At 38.4% G+C, this 15,980-nt stretch overlaps 1 protein-coding gene across 5 annotated transcripts in view; it reads right to left on the reverse strand.

The window, feature by feature from the left end:
• The window catches only part of LOC137253215 (uncharacterized), a 91,248-nt gene that overhangs the window by 61,960 nt on the left and 13,308 nt on the right, over window positions 1-15,980 (reverse strand). For 3 of the 5 annotated variants that reach the window (XM_067789762.1, XM_067789761.1, XM_067789763.1), the window contains exon 5: window positions 6,107-6,429. Coding sequence is in view for 2 of the 5 variants with exons in the window: in XM_067789765.1 (XP_067645866.1) it covers window positions 9,431-9,744 (314 nt within the window). In the remaining 3 variants the exon portion in view is untranslated. Of the gene's footprint in view, window positions 1-6,106; window positions 6,430-8,576; window positions 9,745-15,980 lie in introns of those variants that run through there. The other 2 variants (XM_067789765.1, XM_067789766.1) reach the window with 2 other exon arrangements.

A 15,980-nucleotide genomic window follows, 5' to 3' on the forward strand; every position in this document is an offset into this window, starting at 1 on the left:
GAAAATTATGTTGCTATCCTAATCTTCTTGATATAATAAGAATTACTGCATGTATGGCTGTGGTAGCCGTATTTGTCTTTTATTAGATGCTGGTGTTGCTTGCTCAACAGGAACCTTCTTAAGATGTGCCACATTTCTTCTATATATTTTATTAGTCGCATGACTTTGGAGTACTACATCACTTCCTTTCCTCTTTATGACTCGATGCATTACGGGATCATAATTTGGTGTTAACTTATTTACTTTTACAACTTGCTTAACAAGTACATCGTCACTTTCTTGTATGCCAATTTCCTTTGCACTTCGCCGTTTATCCGCATATTCCTTTTCTTTTTTTCTCTTTATCGCGATCATAAACTTCTGTATTTCTCTCTAGCGGTTGGAATATTGTAGGAATTTTATCGCGAATATTTCTACCAAACATTAACTCAGCCGGTGTTTTTTAAGGTAGCAGAATGTTCTGTTGATCGATACATTTGAAGATAATTTTTTAGATCCTCCATCCAATCTCGCTTAAGTTGTTGACTGATGACCAAACGTTTTAATATAGATCGATTTTGACGTTCCACCTCACCATTTTGCTGCGGCCAATATGGAATAGTGCTTATTAACTCATGTTATTTTCAGAACAATACGTTTTAAATTCATCACTTATAAACTGTCTTCCATTATCTGCGGTTATAGAAAATGGTAAACCAAAACGAGCAAAAATTATACGAAGACGTTTAACTGTTTTTGTTGAATCAATCTTCTTCATTACATCGACTTCTACAAAACGACTGTAATAATCAACAACAACTAGCAAGTTATGCGCAGAAGGCAATGGTCCAAGGAAATCCATCGCTAAATGTTACCAAGGGTGTGATGGCTCTGGTGGTGGTGGAGCTTTGATAGTAAACGCCGCTTCATAATTGTCATTCCTGGGTGGCCTTCGTGTGGAAGCTGTAAAGTTCTTTCGCACAGTGCTTCTGGCATAATAATACGTGTACCGCGTAGTAAAATACTACCAGAAAAACAAAGTTCCGTTTCAAATAACTTAAATGGTTTCAAACAATCTTTCCATTAATTTTGATATATTTCTTTTTTTATAGCTAATATAGTTTTGTCCTTTTCTGAGAACTCGCCAATTTCATCAATTTTTAAAGCTCTCGGAACTGCTAAATTTGCAAACCAATTAACGTAATGCTCTGTCTCATCATCAAATGTAGCATTTGACATATTTTGATCTAGTAACCGTGACAGTGGGTCTGATATATTATTTGTTTACCTTTTTTTATAAACTACCCTGCTAGACAGCTGTCAGTCATTTGAGGCATCAATTGACAGATATGGCTGATGGAAATTTACATCACAGCGTAAAGCAAAGTTTCTATCAGTTTGTTAGAAGCGACATGACAAACCTGATGTAAACATTGTGTATACGTGTATGCATACACATACACACCATGGTTTTCCATACGAATAAAAGGAAAAATTTATACGAGTGTATTAGTGATTGCAAAAATTCTGTTAATGTGTTGGAGTTTCCGTCAGCTCTGTCTAGCAGGGTACTTTATATTTATATGCCTGCAATCATAGAACCCAACTTTCAATCCGCGCACATGGCCTTGACCTAGTACCAAATATTACCTCTAACGGTTTGTGGTCCGTCACGATCTCAAATTCTCTTCCAAATAGATAATAATGGAACCTTTCGACGGTCCACATAATTGCAAGAGCTTCTTTCTCGGTTTGGCAATATTTCATATTTCATATCTTTATTAAGTCAAATGGTAACAACCTTACTGACTAGATTACAGGTTAACTTAGTACTAGTTTAACAATTTTAAAGTAAGATTTACTGAGATAAGTAATAGGACTCAATGCGTGCCTTAAACAGAGACCTTGGCATGGCAAAGTCCAGGTCAAGGCTTCTGGATAGGCGATTAAATTCTACAAGACCTCTTATAAGAGGTGCGAAACTGAAGTAATTCGAACGCAGCACTTCAACGCGGAATGTACTGTGAAAGCGGAGAGCTCTGTTAGGGACATTGAAATTCAACTGCCCAAGTAGTTCTGAGCAGTCAATGGCACCGGATATTATGTCAAAAATAAACATTACGTTTTGAACAAGACGTCTAACTTCAAGTGGCAAGACATTGATAAGCATGCATCTTGCATTGTAGGGTGGCAGGGGATTAACAAAGTGCAGAGGTTGAAGAGCAAATCGTATGAACTTGCGCTGAATTCTTTCAATTCTTAAAGAGTGTGAGGAGTATATGGGATTCCAGATGACTGATGCATACTCTAACTTGGAACGCACTAAGGCATTGTATAAGATTTTCCTGGTATATGGGTCCTTGAAATCCTTGGCATATCGTCGCAAGAAAGCTAAGTTGGTATAAGCCTTTGGTATGAGAAAGTTTACATGATTACAAAAAGTAAAAGATGAGTCAAAAATTACGCCAAGATCGCGAAACTCATTAATTGACGCAAGAGTTACATTTGAAATCGAGTACGCGAATGAAACCACATTCGTAGACTTAGTATACGTCATGTGGCAGCATTTATTAATATTGAGTCGCAGATTATTTTGACAGGCCCAATTATTTATAGCATTCAGATCTTCTTGCAGACGCAATGCATCAGAAGTACAGGAGATTCTCCGAAAGAGTTTTAAGTCGTCAGCATAAAGCAAATAATTGGAATTGTTTATGCATGAGCCAACATCATTAATAAACATTAAGAACAAAATAGGACCAAGGATGCTACCTTGTGGTACACCCGAAGTTGCTGAGAATTCATAAGACTTAGTTCTCTCGATTTCAACAAAAGATATTCTATTTTCCAAATAGGACTTCACCCACGACAGAAAGCTTGAGTGAAAGCCCATGTTTTCAAGTTTCCACAGAAGTAATTTGTGCGAAACTGTGTCAAAAGCCTTGGAAAAATCCGTATATATGGTGTCAACTTGACATCCATCCTTAAACGCAGAGACACAAAACTGAGAGAAAACAGCCAGATTTGTAGTAGTCGAACGTCCCGCAATGAAACCATGCTGACATGGATCGACTATTTTATTTATAGCGAATGATACTTTGTTTTTAACTACCTTTTCAAAAAGTTTTGAACATGTTGACAGTTTGGATATTGGCCTATAATTCTTTACTTCATTTTTATTGCCTGACTTGAAGATAGGAGTGATAGACACCAGCTTCCAGCGATCAACAAAAACTCCAGACGATAGCGAAATATTGAAAATGTGGCACAGTGGCACACAAAGAGAAATACTACACTTCTTAAAAAAAAAAAGAGGACAATCCATCAATATCATTTTTGATTGAGGTCTGTAAGGAGAATATACCCAAGATAATATCGGTCTCAGACAAGGACAGAGACCCAAAGTCTAAAGGTTTGGGGCTATCAGTAAGATACCTGTTATCAAAGTTATCGGCCTCAACAACAAACGTAGATTTGAAAAAATCAGCAAAAAGATTTGCCGAATCGACCAAACTGTTGGAGCAAATGTCATTAAATTTGACACAGGTAGGTATATTAGAACAACCTTTCTTTGAACGAACATAGTTCCAAAAAGATTTAGGATTAACTTTCAACTCATCTTCAACTCTAGAAACGTATTTGTTGTACAAAAACTTATCAAGAACATTGAACTGCGTCATATAGGAAGTATACTGATCTTTAAAAACAGTATCGCTGGTATCCTTGTATAATTTAAAGTACTTATTTCTTTGATTTTTCAACTTTTTCAACCTAGTATTGTACCAGGGTAGTTTGTGAACTTTAACTGGTAGGAGAGAAAGATTCCTACTGAATATGTCAGCCATCTTTACCAGAAAAATGTCGAAACATTCAGTTGCATTTTTAGCAAAGAAAATAGATGTCCAGTCTATTTCAGATATGGGAGAGTTTAAGGATTCGTAATTTGCATCCTTAAAGTTATAGGCGCACTCATTATTATTTATATTGTTTTTCGGCACTAGGTCGAAGAATTCAATAGATATTGTTTTTCAACATCACTCAAAGTCTTGTTTTCATATTATATTACTCTTAGTCCATGCTTGTCATGTTGCAGTAATACAGCTCCCAATCCCACTGGACTAGCATCAGCATACAATTGTGTATCGTCTTCAATACTATAATAACCAAGCAAAGCATTACTCGTAATTAACTGTTTAAGTTTATCAAAGGATTGCTGTTATGCCTCGCCCAAAGATCTAAGTGGTTCTGTTATTGTAGCCAAATCTTGTATAAATTTACCAACATAATTTACTAATCGAAGAAAACTACCAATTTCATCAGATGTTGCTGGTCGTCGAAATTGTTTGATAGCTATCACCTTGTCTTCCTTATGCATAACTACATATTTATTCAACTTTCTGCTTTGATTTTAAAGCAATATCATTTGCGCTTATCTTATTCACATCCTAAAATGTTGGCATACATTTTCCTTCTTTATTGGTATATGCCTTTTCTTGCTTTGAAATGGACTCAAACAATTTAGCCATAGGCAATATTGTTTGTAAACTTTCATCACCTTTTTTTTAGCATTTCTCTGCGACACAGGACATTACAAGAGTTTCCCAATTACGTTGGTTACGCAAAAGAAGTTACTGAAGCTGCTTCTAATGTAAACACAGCAATCAGATCTAAATAATATAACAAACACCATCATATATTTTTCAAAATATATTATCTTGGCTAGAATACATAAAAAGTATACACGTATTTGTGATGAAAACGATATTGTATATCGGTTCAATAATAGACGTGACGGAGCGCTAGAGTGTGCACGTGAAAAGTTCAACAAAGCTACTGGCTTGCACCTAAATGATTACGAGTTTGAAAGGGAATTACTTCGATTACGAAAAATTTGTACATATAAAAAGAATCATAAAAATTATATGCACACAAAATAAAATGGAATATAAGGCATCTTGCATATATTATATCACATTCAATATCTTGAAGTCGATTTTGCTCAATATTTTGCTTTGTATGCTCAATATGCGGACAACAATATCCCGCCCTAGGCAAGTTAAAAATCCACGAAGCGACACATGATGGTTCCAAGCCATTCAAATGTAATATATGTGGACGCGGTGTATGGAAATTATTTCACATTTATTTTTCGACGACATGCACAAGATCTCAGATATCTACAAACAGAAAACATTCGACGGTAGAATAATAAACGAACAGATAAACACAATTTCGGACACAATATTCGAGCCTTTAAAACTTGTTTACAGGAAACAACTTAATCACACAGGTACAACAGACAAACACACAACAACAAATAAACACAAAACAATTAACACACCAAAACAAAAAACCGACAAAGAAGGTCAAACGACTAAAATCACAGATTTCTACCTACCCCAGTCAGCCACACAAATCGTTTAGTAAACCACCCTCGGTTCTGAACGACCCACAGCACATACACATAACTAAATATACACAAGCATCAATTTGACAATACCTGCTCATATACCTACGAACTATAAATACAGGACAAATGACAACAACAGATCAGAACGAAAATCGACACTGATGATGGCACAACGCCGAAACCGGTTTGTCTCAAAACCAAATTTGACAAGGGATGACGGAAAATCGTTCCAATATACATCATCTCAGATATCCTTGTTAAGTGTGCAACAAGATCTGGGCAACAACAACATAAAGAATGGTTCATATGCGTACTCATACAGGTGTAAAACCATATGTTTGCTCTATTTGCGTGTCAAAATGGACAACTTCGTCACAGTTAATAGATCACACTCAACGACATAATACAGATAGGCGTTTTAAATGTGAAATTTGTAGTAAAGGGTTTACTTTACCATCAATGTTAAGGGAGCACGTGAAGACTCACACAAAAGTGCGCGCTTTTATATATGACACTTGCAAAAAAAGGATTCAAATGTAGGAAACGCTTAGCATTTCTCTTCTAAGCGCAACTGAACGACATTTTTCAATAATCTGATCTCTCACATGTTCCTCTAATTTATCTCCAAAATTGTATCGCTCTGCTTGTTGTTTTAAACGCATTGCATATACAGTGACACTTTCATTAGGCTCAAATTCAATATATCTCATAACATACCTCTCGTAATTAGCATTATGTTGTTAGAAAGAAATCATTTAATTTATTTATTGCTTTTCCGTATACCGTTTGTTGTAACACATATCCACTAGCAAGATTACCGCGATTTACACATTCTGTTCCTGGCAACTGAGCATATAAGTCTTGTAATTCCTTTCCAGCGAAATGTAACAATAAATTCAGCTTGTGTTGATCATCCTGCACACCACTAGCTTCTATGAAACACTTAAATGATTGTAGCCAACTTTTGCATTGTTGTCCACTATTCTCCTCATTCATATTGTATACAAATCTTTCTACGGGTAATTGCATTTGTGCATCACCTATTAAGTAAACAACTTATTAGTTAATAAATAATTTAATAAAAAATGAAAATAAAACACAAATTTTCGGCATTCAAGCCATATCTGCATTTAAGCAATAAATATTCAAACAGCATTTAAGCAAACATTTTCCAATTCCTTTTCATTGTAATCCATTTGAAAAATTTTCAAATACTTCCATCGTTTAAAATCATTTTTCACTCCCAAAAAAATAAATTTCAATATTTCAAAATTTTCAACTTTCAACTATATCATCGATATTTAAATCATAAATCAGCATTCAAGCAAGAAACTTTTTTACATAACTTTTACATAAACACAATAAAATTCGAGGCTAATTTTGCAAAATTAATTTTTCTTGTGATATCATTCACAAAACTTTTACCAAAACTTCTCTTATCCATTATTTAAAATGTCTTTATCGCCAACTTCCTTAAAGCCTCTAACTCAAAAAGGACACAAAAATATTTTCCTTCGTCGCCAATGTAAGATCTACGGATCTATCCCTTAATATTTTATTAAATCTCAAACACGTCTTGTCTCTTCAAATATTACACAGCCAACTGATTTATTTAATTTTCATATTTCTGACACATATTTCTGAGAGTGCTATATAAATCTAATATTACTAGATACTACAGGATGGAAAAAGATGTGATATATTGGCATATGATAGAAAAAATTTGTTAATTTAAAATTGTATCTGATTTATACACTTAACAGTAGTCGTATGTTAAATATCAGCTTGAGTGATATCATGCCTTATCATATGATGATGATACGGTTTGATCTCATCCACTCATATCTGAGCAATATCTATAGAGACGGCGAATATTTTTTATCCATGAAGTGACTCCATCTGAACTGAAGAGATATGTTCAGATATGATATCATTTTATGATTTTAATTTAGATATCATTTTATGCACTGATCCGATCTTGCTCTATGTTATATAAGTAAGCCTATTTTTCTATTAGATCACATACGATATATCAATCGACACCGTAGTATGGAATCAGAGGAAGGGGGACCTCCACTGATTTGGGAGAGGCAAGTGGGTGGCGCTCCCAATTGTCATTTAATGGTGATGATGTTATATATAATTAAGTGATATCATACCTTATCATGTGAGGTCATAGCCGGTGTGGTCTCACCCACTCATATCTGATAAATCTCTGTCGAATATTTGCGAATATTTTCATTCAATCTACTATCGGGAAATTGGTACAAAGAATGTCAATACCACGTATGATGTGATATGATATCATTTGATGTGATGTGAATATGATGATATCATCTGATATATCCTCTGAGTTCCATCAATGTGGTACGGAAGATGATACCACCGAATGTTATTGCATAATTGCTTCAAGCTAAAGGAATGTGGGGACTCCTGATCCGGCGTGATCCTATATGGTATTAATGTTATAACATATCCCATATTGTGAATTTCAATTTTACATAATCAATCCCACTCAGCATTTAGATGAGTAAATTTTGTATTTCCCTACATATAAATACAATTTGATTACTCTTTCTGACTAAATAATGAGTTCTCATACAATTGAACAAAAGAAATAATCAAATATAAATACTTTTGATGATCAAAAACTGAAAAGCAAATTTCGATCACTTTTTGGAAACATTTTTGAAGTCCTTTGATGATTAAATTTTAATATTTCATAAAAACCAACAAAAAGAATAATCAAATATGCTTACCTTTGATGCTCAAAAACTGAATATAGTTTTTCAATCAGATTTTGGAATCATATTTGAATCAAATGTGTTTACTTTAGGTGATCAAAAGTTTATAATCATTTTTAATTCAGCTTTCTGAATCTTTTCTGACTATATTTGTTGAGTGAATAATGAATTTTATACTTGTTAAAATTTGACTTTTTTTGAAAATTTTATTTTTTCATATACACACATTTTTTCAATCATGAAGTTCAGAAAAAATATGTATATACAATTTTTATTATTAAGACAGTCTTCAAGACAATGTAATACAAATGCTGCTCGTGCCCGAATATTTCCCCAACCATTTCTCCACCTTCGGCTTCCCAGAAAATACATAATAGTTGGACAATACAAAGGTTGTGACCTATTTGAACCCCATGTAAGTGAAACTCTCTTGACATATGTACCTGGATATGTCTTCAACATCCCGAACAGTATCTTATTTTAAGATATTGACGATCACAGCTGATGGTGAATTTTGTAGCCACTGGTGTATATGGGGCAAGTTTGTTTGCGAGTGACCTGTGGTTCAAATAGCTCACTTCCGCATGCTTTCTTCCCCTGATGAAGTAAGATTACTATACAGTAGCTTATTTTGAATGAGATAAGAATAAATGCATCATAATCGCATTCAAAAATGATTCAAAAATCTCAACCAAAACGACTGAAATATGTTCACGAATATGATCAGAAAATGACTGTGAAAAGCAGTCAAATATTACTCTAAAACAATTAAAGCTCAATTTTACAATGATATCAAATATGAATAAAAAGCGTTTCGAAATAGGAATCATAAATGATTATTCAAGAATGATCATATTTAAGGTACATTTTTCTCCCGACGATACATTAATTTTCGAACAGAAAATGCTTTTAAATTTGAACGTTTTTAATCATCTTGGGGTATGATATTTAAATTTTTTGATCAAAATTTTAAAAAAATGCTGGCTGGGATATCCTTACTTTTTTGCGTGTATTTTTTTATTACTTGTATAATTGTTTATTTACAAAAAATGTACAAAATCATACAAATATTTAGAAAACTGCATTAGATAATACTAAACATATTAAAATTAATTTAGGTACATCTTATGTACAATATTCATATGCGTTAACGCGAATTGTAGCACGTGCTCTTATACATATATCAATTAAAATCATTAACTCGTATTGTCATTAATCAAGAAGCTGCATTTGACCTTCTAAATTACGAGTATTATTATTTTTTTTTAATATTTGCCTACTTGCTGATCGCATCACCTTAAATGCGTCTTGCTGTTTCAGTCAACCACTTATCATTGCTTTGATTCCATATGAGCGTATCCTCCGATGGTATAGGATCATTTTTCTTCACCTGTGTCCATGTATTTGTTATTGGATTAAAAGCAAAATTTTTGGAATTTGAAGGTGCTGGCGGTGGTGTATTTATTAATAATGGTTTTTGTGTAACTGGCATAAAAATCGGTTTTGGTCCCACTTGTGGCCCACCTCTAATTAATTCGTATTCCACATTAGGATTATTTGCTGGTTGAGGAAAGGCGTCAATGAATGACGAATAGTAAATGGTATTGATGACTGCGAAATAAAACAACAATGTATATATAAGAATATTGAATTTATTAAATATTGGGTTACATGTATTTTACGAGGTCTTCACATTCACTACGCGTCACTTGAATAGGAGCACTTTTTGTCTCTCAGTTTGGAGATTATCATTATTTTTGTTCAGTATTCAACTTAAGCCATATTCACGAATATTAAAAAAGTTTTTATTACAGATAAAAATCTTTTACGAACAAAATTGTGCAGTTAATACTGTATGCTAATTGGGAAATCACCTCGGATTAGGGATGCTGATTTTCGTGATTTATTTGCCTTCAGAGATTTTCGCTAGAGCTTAACACTGTGGCAAGTTTATCTGAAATCAATTTTACATTATAAAAAACAATACCCAGTTTGTCAAATTCTACTTTTTTGAGACATTTGAGCTTAAACGCCAAAAAATACTTTTTAGGCACATGAAGTAATGTCTCTTCTACTTAGAAATGTTTGTTGTTTTAATATTGTTGTTGTTACCCTCACTAGGGTAGGCACCTTGTCGTTGGTGTGAGGGCTTAGCCGAACTCCATAGCGCCCGACTATGAGGCGGATCTGTTTAGGACTGTTGTTGTTGTTACCCTCACTAGGGTAGGCACCTTGTCGTTGGTGTGAGGGCTTAGCCGAACTCCATAGCGCCCGACTATGAGGCGGATCTGTTTAGGACTGACATCTACGCCGTTTCGCCTCATAGGAGGGCGGCGGGATGTCGGTGACCAACAACTGCCAACCCCCTAATCCAGGGTGTTATGCGGACCGTGCCTATTGGACGATTTGCAGCCAAGTCGGGCAGGTGGTCGTATGACCAAGATGAACGACTCATTACCTGATTGTAATAAGGACGATGTAAAGAGGAGGACTAAGTCGCAATCCAAGGACGGCAAATACGAATTAAGAGATGTGTCGGACTCGGGGAGCGATAGTGCTGATTCAATGAACTCCGTGTTGGAGAAGCACACAAATGAAAATGGAGTAGAAGAGTGGAGAAGGGTACGGAGCAAAGAGCGGAAGTAAAAGAGCTCTCTCGCAGTACCGTGCAGCACTAAGAATTGTACAACGCTTGGGAGCACTGGTCGACCCAACAGAAATGGAGATCGAGCGCTTGGAATGGGCCCATGAAGCGGTAAAAGTAGGTCGAAGGCAGTTCAAAAGGTTTGCTGCGAGAAACCCTCGGTTCTGCAATCGGTACGAGGAGGAAGAAGCGTCGAATGGCAGAATGAGGAGGCAACGTTCGGCGGAAGGTGAAAAGCCTGCTTTCAAGAGGCAGAAAGGACCCACTCCTAGAGCCGCGAGGCAGGGCAGTCGCATAGACAAGACAAGTAGGCCCAAAGCTGTAAGACAGATGGGCTCCAATAGCGAGGTAGCAACTACCTCGAAAGCTGCGAGTCAGAGGGAAGTTCCAACTACGGAAGTAGGAGATGAGCCAAAGGGAGATAACGCTAAGACTCCGGCTTTCTCGGAGGCGCTAAAGGGAGTTAACGCTAAGACTCCGGCTTTCTCGGAGGTGCCAAAGGGAGATAACACTAAGACTCCTGCTTTTCCCCGAGAAGATGAGTGAGGTGGCAAAGCAGTCACTGACTGTGGCGCTGGTTGATCGTAGCAGTCCTTTCGGACAAATTACTACTGAAAGGTGGAGATCTGTGGAAAGGGAGCTTATTAGCTTAATGCTTAAGATGATGCGGGAACAACCAAGTAAGCCCCTTCCAACCTTTGATTCGGGGGGATGGTATAATAGTGTGAAGATGATAGCGTGCGACAACATCGCGAGCTTGCGGTGGCTGGAGGAAGTGGTTTGAAACCTCCAAAGGCAAGGCGCGAACGCGCGATTTGAGGTGGTGGATAAAGCGCAAATCCCCACGGTACCAAAAGTTAAGGTATGATACCATGCGTGATGAAGTCGGAGGATACACTGCGACTTCTGCAGAATCAGAATCCGAACATACCGACACAGGATTGGAAAGTACTTACTGCATCTCGGCCTATCGAGGATGGTCAGTTCTACATCTTCCAAATAAAGAAGCAGGCGGAGGATATTTTGTTCATGCAGCGTGGAAAAATGTCCTTTGGCACTGGCAAAATTTACATGCGACTCAGGAAAAAAACCCTAACACGCTAGAGGAGGGCGAAATCGAAAAGGACCTAAAAAGCCTAAGGGAAAAAAGACAGGTGGAGGTCCCCGACGTCACCACAAACGTGCTAGAAGAGGACCAACCGCTAAATGGCGCTGTGACTCGCACAGAGGAACACCCGGCACAACAGTCGCGAGAGGCTGAAGGGGGCCTCGAATACTCTAAACCAAAAGGGTAAGGGGAGTGTGGTATTTAATATATAAATCACTATTTAATAATAAGCACTATTTATTTTTATAAAATATTTTTATTTAACCGCTCCTAAAAGTATGTTACAAAACGTTTTTAAATATTTCAACCGAATGAAAATTTTTGAAAGACAATATTTTACAATTGAAAAATAAAAATTAACAAGAACAAAAAAATTCAATTTATTTAAAGTAGGTACATTTAAAGTTGAATATAAATATAACCCTACAGGGAGGACGACGACGTCAAAACGAAGGTGCTGGAGGGGGACAAACAGCCCAATGGTGCTGCGAGTCCTACAGATAAACCTCCAATACAGTAAAGTGGCGTCGAGCGAACTCCTCCTAGCTCTTGAGGAGGGTTCGTTTGACATGGCGCTGATCCAGGAGCAGTGGCTCTCATCGGGAGGAAAAGTTTCTGGACTTAGCGCGCGCGGGTTTGGCGTTTACTATGCGCAAACGGAAGGACGGATGCGAGCTGTAGTAATGGTAAGGAAACAGCTGCATTCATATATGATGCCTAATTACACCACTGAGGATCTCGTAGCGATGGCCGTTGAGCAAAAGAATAAGCAGGCATTTATCCTGGCGTCCTGCTACATGACCCATGCTACGGAGGTTCCACCGATGGAGTGCAAAAGGCTAGTACAGGAGGAAGGGCGCAAAGGGCGGTTGGTCATAGGCGCAGATGCAAATGCGCACCACAATGCGTGGGGAGGAGCAGATACGAACGAGAGAGGCGAATCTCTATTTTGTTACATCCTCCAAACCTATTTTCAGATAGCCAACAGGGGAAATGTCTCTACATACATTGGTCCAACATCTGGCAATGTTCTGGATATTACATTGAGCTCCGAGCGTGATATATCAAGGTATGATTGGATGGTTCTTGATAAACCATCCTTCTCCGACCATGCGTATATCAGCTTCAGCATCCCCCTAAAGAGGGTAGAGAAGGGAGGAACCTTTAGAAACCCTAGGTCAACGAACTGGACTAAATTCCAGAAACATGTAGAAACAAAACGGGGACAACCCAAAGAGGTTGCTAATGTAGAGGAATTGGAGGAGTCGAATGAATTCCTAACAAGGACGCTTATGACTACATATAACAAACCTTGCCCTCTAAGAAGATTCAGAGGAAAAGCAAAGCCGCCATGGTGGAGCAATGAGCTGAGTATTCTAAGAAGACAGGTAAAAGAAATTTTTAAGCTCGCAAAGACCGCGGAAAGCGAAGCGTATCGGGACGAGTACAGGGATCTACTGAGGATCTACAAGCGTGAAATTACCAGTGCGAAGAGAAACTCATGGAAAAGTTTCTGTACGGACATAGAGTGCTCCAGCGAAACAGCACGGTTGAAAAAAGTCCTAGCAAAGGGACACATAGTCCAGGGACTAATAAAGAAAGAGAACGGGGAATGGTCACGTAATAGTGAGGAATCCCTTGAGGTGCTTCTCGATACACATTTCCCATCGGGAGACGGTTTAGAAGAGCCAGAAGACATCACTCACACTTCGATCACGGAGCTAGTAGTGCCGGGCTTGGTGACCGATACTAAGATAGAGTGGGCAGTGAAGAAGTTTTCTAAGTATAAATCGCCGGGCCCAGATGGTATATTCCCGGCCATGCTACAAGTCTCAAGTAGGGCGGTCGTGGAATGGCTTAAAATAATATTCGATGGGTGCATAAGACTGAATCATGTACCGCACTCTTGGAGAACTGCTCGTGTAGCTTTACTACCAAAGGCGGGGAAGATCGGTCACGTGTATCCCAAAGACTATAGACCCATTAGCTTAACATCATTTCTGCTCAAAACCTTTGAGAGGCTGATAGATGTCCAACGTGGATGAAAAGCTGCTCTCCACAACACAGCATGCGTACACCAAAGGCAAATCGGTAGACACCCCATTGCATAGGGTGGTAATAAGCATAGAGAAATCCCTGGAATATAAGGAGTATGCTCTAGGAGTCTCCTTGGACATTGATGGGGCTTTCAATAATGTTGCAAAATGGGCGATTATGGATGGTCTTACGTTAAAGTACATCCTGCCTTAATCAGATTGATCGGCTGCATGTTAAATTGCAGAAAGATTACATCACAATGGGGATTGTACGAGGCCACGAAATCAGTGGACAGGGACACGCCGCAGGGAGGGGTGCTATCACCTCTGCTGTGGACGCTGGTCATAAACCAACTGCTCAGGCAATTCGATGAGGGACCCGTAAAATTTACGGCTTACGCAGATGACGTTGCAATTGTCATAAGTGGAAAGTGCCTTCCAAAGACTAGTTCTTTGATGGATCGGGCGCTTCGGGATATTCATACCTGGCCATCTAATGTCGGGTTGAAAGTCAATGCGGAGAAGACGGATATGGTCTTGTTTACAAAGAGGTACAAGGTCCAAAATTGGACCAGGCCTAAGTTAGGAGGGGTGACCTTACAGGAGAAACCTTGCACAAAATATCTAGGAATCATCCTAGACAGTAAGCTGTTATGGAAGCTCAACGTGGAGGAGAGGGTCAGGAAGGCCTCAACGGCACTCTATGCATGTAAAAGAATGCTGGGGTGTACGTGGGGCCTATCGCCCTTTCTTTATCATTGGGTTTTTACAGCGATTGTAAGCCCTATTCTATACTATGGAGTTCTTGTTTGGTGGAAAGCCACACAAAAAACAACATACCTCAAAAATTTAGAGGATGTATGCAGACTATCGATGCTTAGCATTACGGGAGCCCTGAAAACAACCCCGACGGCTGCACTGTATGCCATTTTGCACATTCCACCTGTATACCTGGTAGCAAAGAACAAAGCATTAACGACCGCAAACAGGCTCGGTGCTTCGGGGCAGCTTGAGCGCCGACCATATGGCCATAGTAGTATAGCGTCATCAATCACAAGACGAACAGACTACCTGATTCCCTATCTGCGCTTCGAAGGAGATCTTAAGGCCACAATAGAGGTCGACGGTTGGCGCAAGGGTGCGCAAATGGCGGACGAGGCGATACATGTGTACACCGATGGTTCCAAAGTAGTGGAAGGAGTAGGGTCTGCGGTATACTGCGCTGATCCGGAAATAAGCAGATCTTACAGGCTGCCGGATTACTGTAGCGTTTTCCAAGCGGAAATATTAGCCGTAACCAAAGCAGTAGAAATCCTGGAAGAGAATAGCTTAAGTTGCAGCCGTGTTAACTTTTATACTTACAGTCAAGCAGCAATTAAGGCAATAATCTCGCATAGTACAGCATCTAAAAGCTTGTTAGAGTGTAAGCAGTCTCTGGAGAGAATCGGGACAGGGAGAAGCATACATCTATATTGGGTCCCAGGGCATATGGGAATAGATGGGAATAAAAAAGCGGACGAACTAGCTAAAAAGGGCGCTTCCCTTGAAGCTTGCTCCGTAGACGTCCCAATTAGATTGGGCGAGATTAAGCGAAGGCGAGAGGTGCACATGATCGACCAAGCGGGAAAGGCGTGGGTTCAAGCGCGGGGCTGTAAAGTGTCGAAGATTATGTGTAGGTCTTACAACCTTAGACTAACACAGTTGCTTCTATCATTAAAAAGAGAGGACTGTAGACTCATGACGGGTATTCTGACTGGACACTGCCTTCTGGCGTCACATGCCTTTAAATTAGGCTTGGTCAGTGATAGCAGATGTAGGAAGTGCGGGTTGGAGGAACGATTTCTCAGAAGCAAGAAAAGATTTTTTAAAAACTTGAAATGGAGTTTGAAGAGTAGAAGACTTACTTTCAAGTAGAGCAATGATTTAAAAACAAAATCTAGAAGTGCGATGACCTCAAATGATCTAAACAACGTGTTTTCTCTACTTAATGTTCGAATTTTTGAAAACTTTGAGGTGCCGAGGCTGTTTTGACTCCAGATTCGCGTGCAGTACACTGAAA

Source organism: Eurosta solidaginis, chromosome 5, assembly GCF_040869045.1.
Source record: "Eurosta solidaginis isolate ZX-2024a chromosome 5, ASM4086904v1, whole genome shotgun sequence".
Classification (NCBI taxonomy): domain Eukaryota; kingdom Metazoa; phylum Arthropoda; class Insecta; order Diptera; family Tephritidae; genus Eurosta; species Eurosta solidaginis.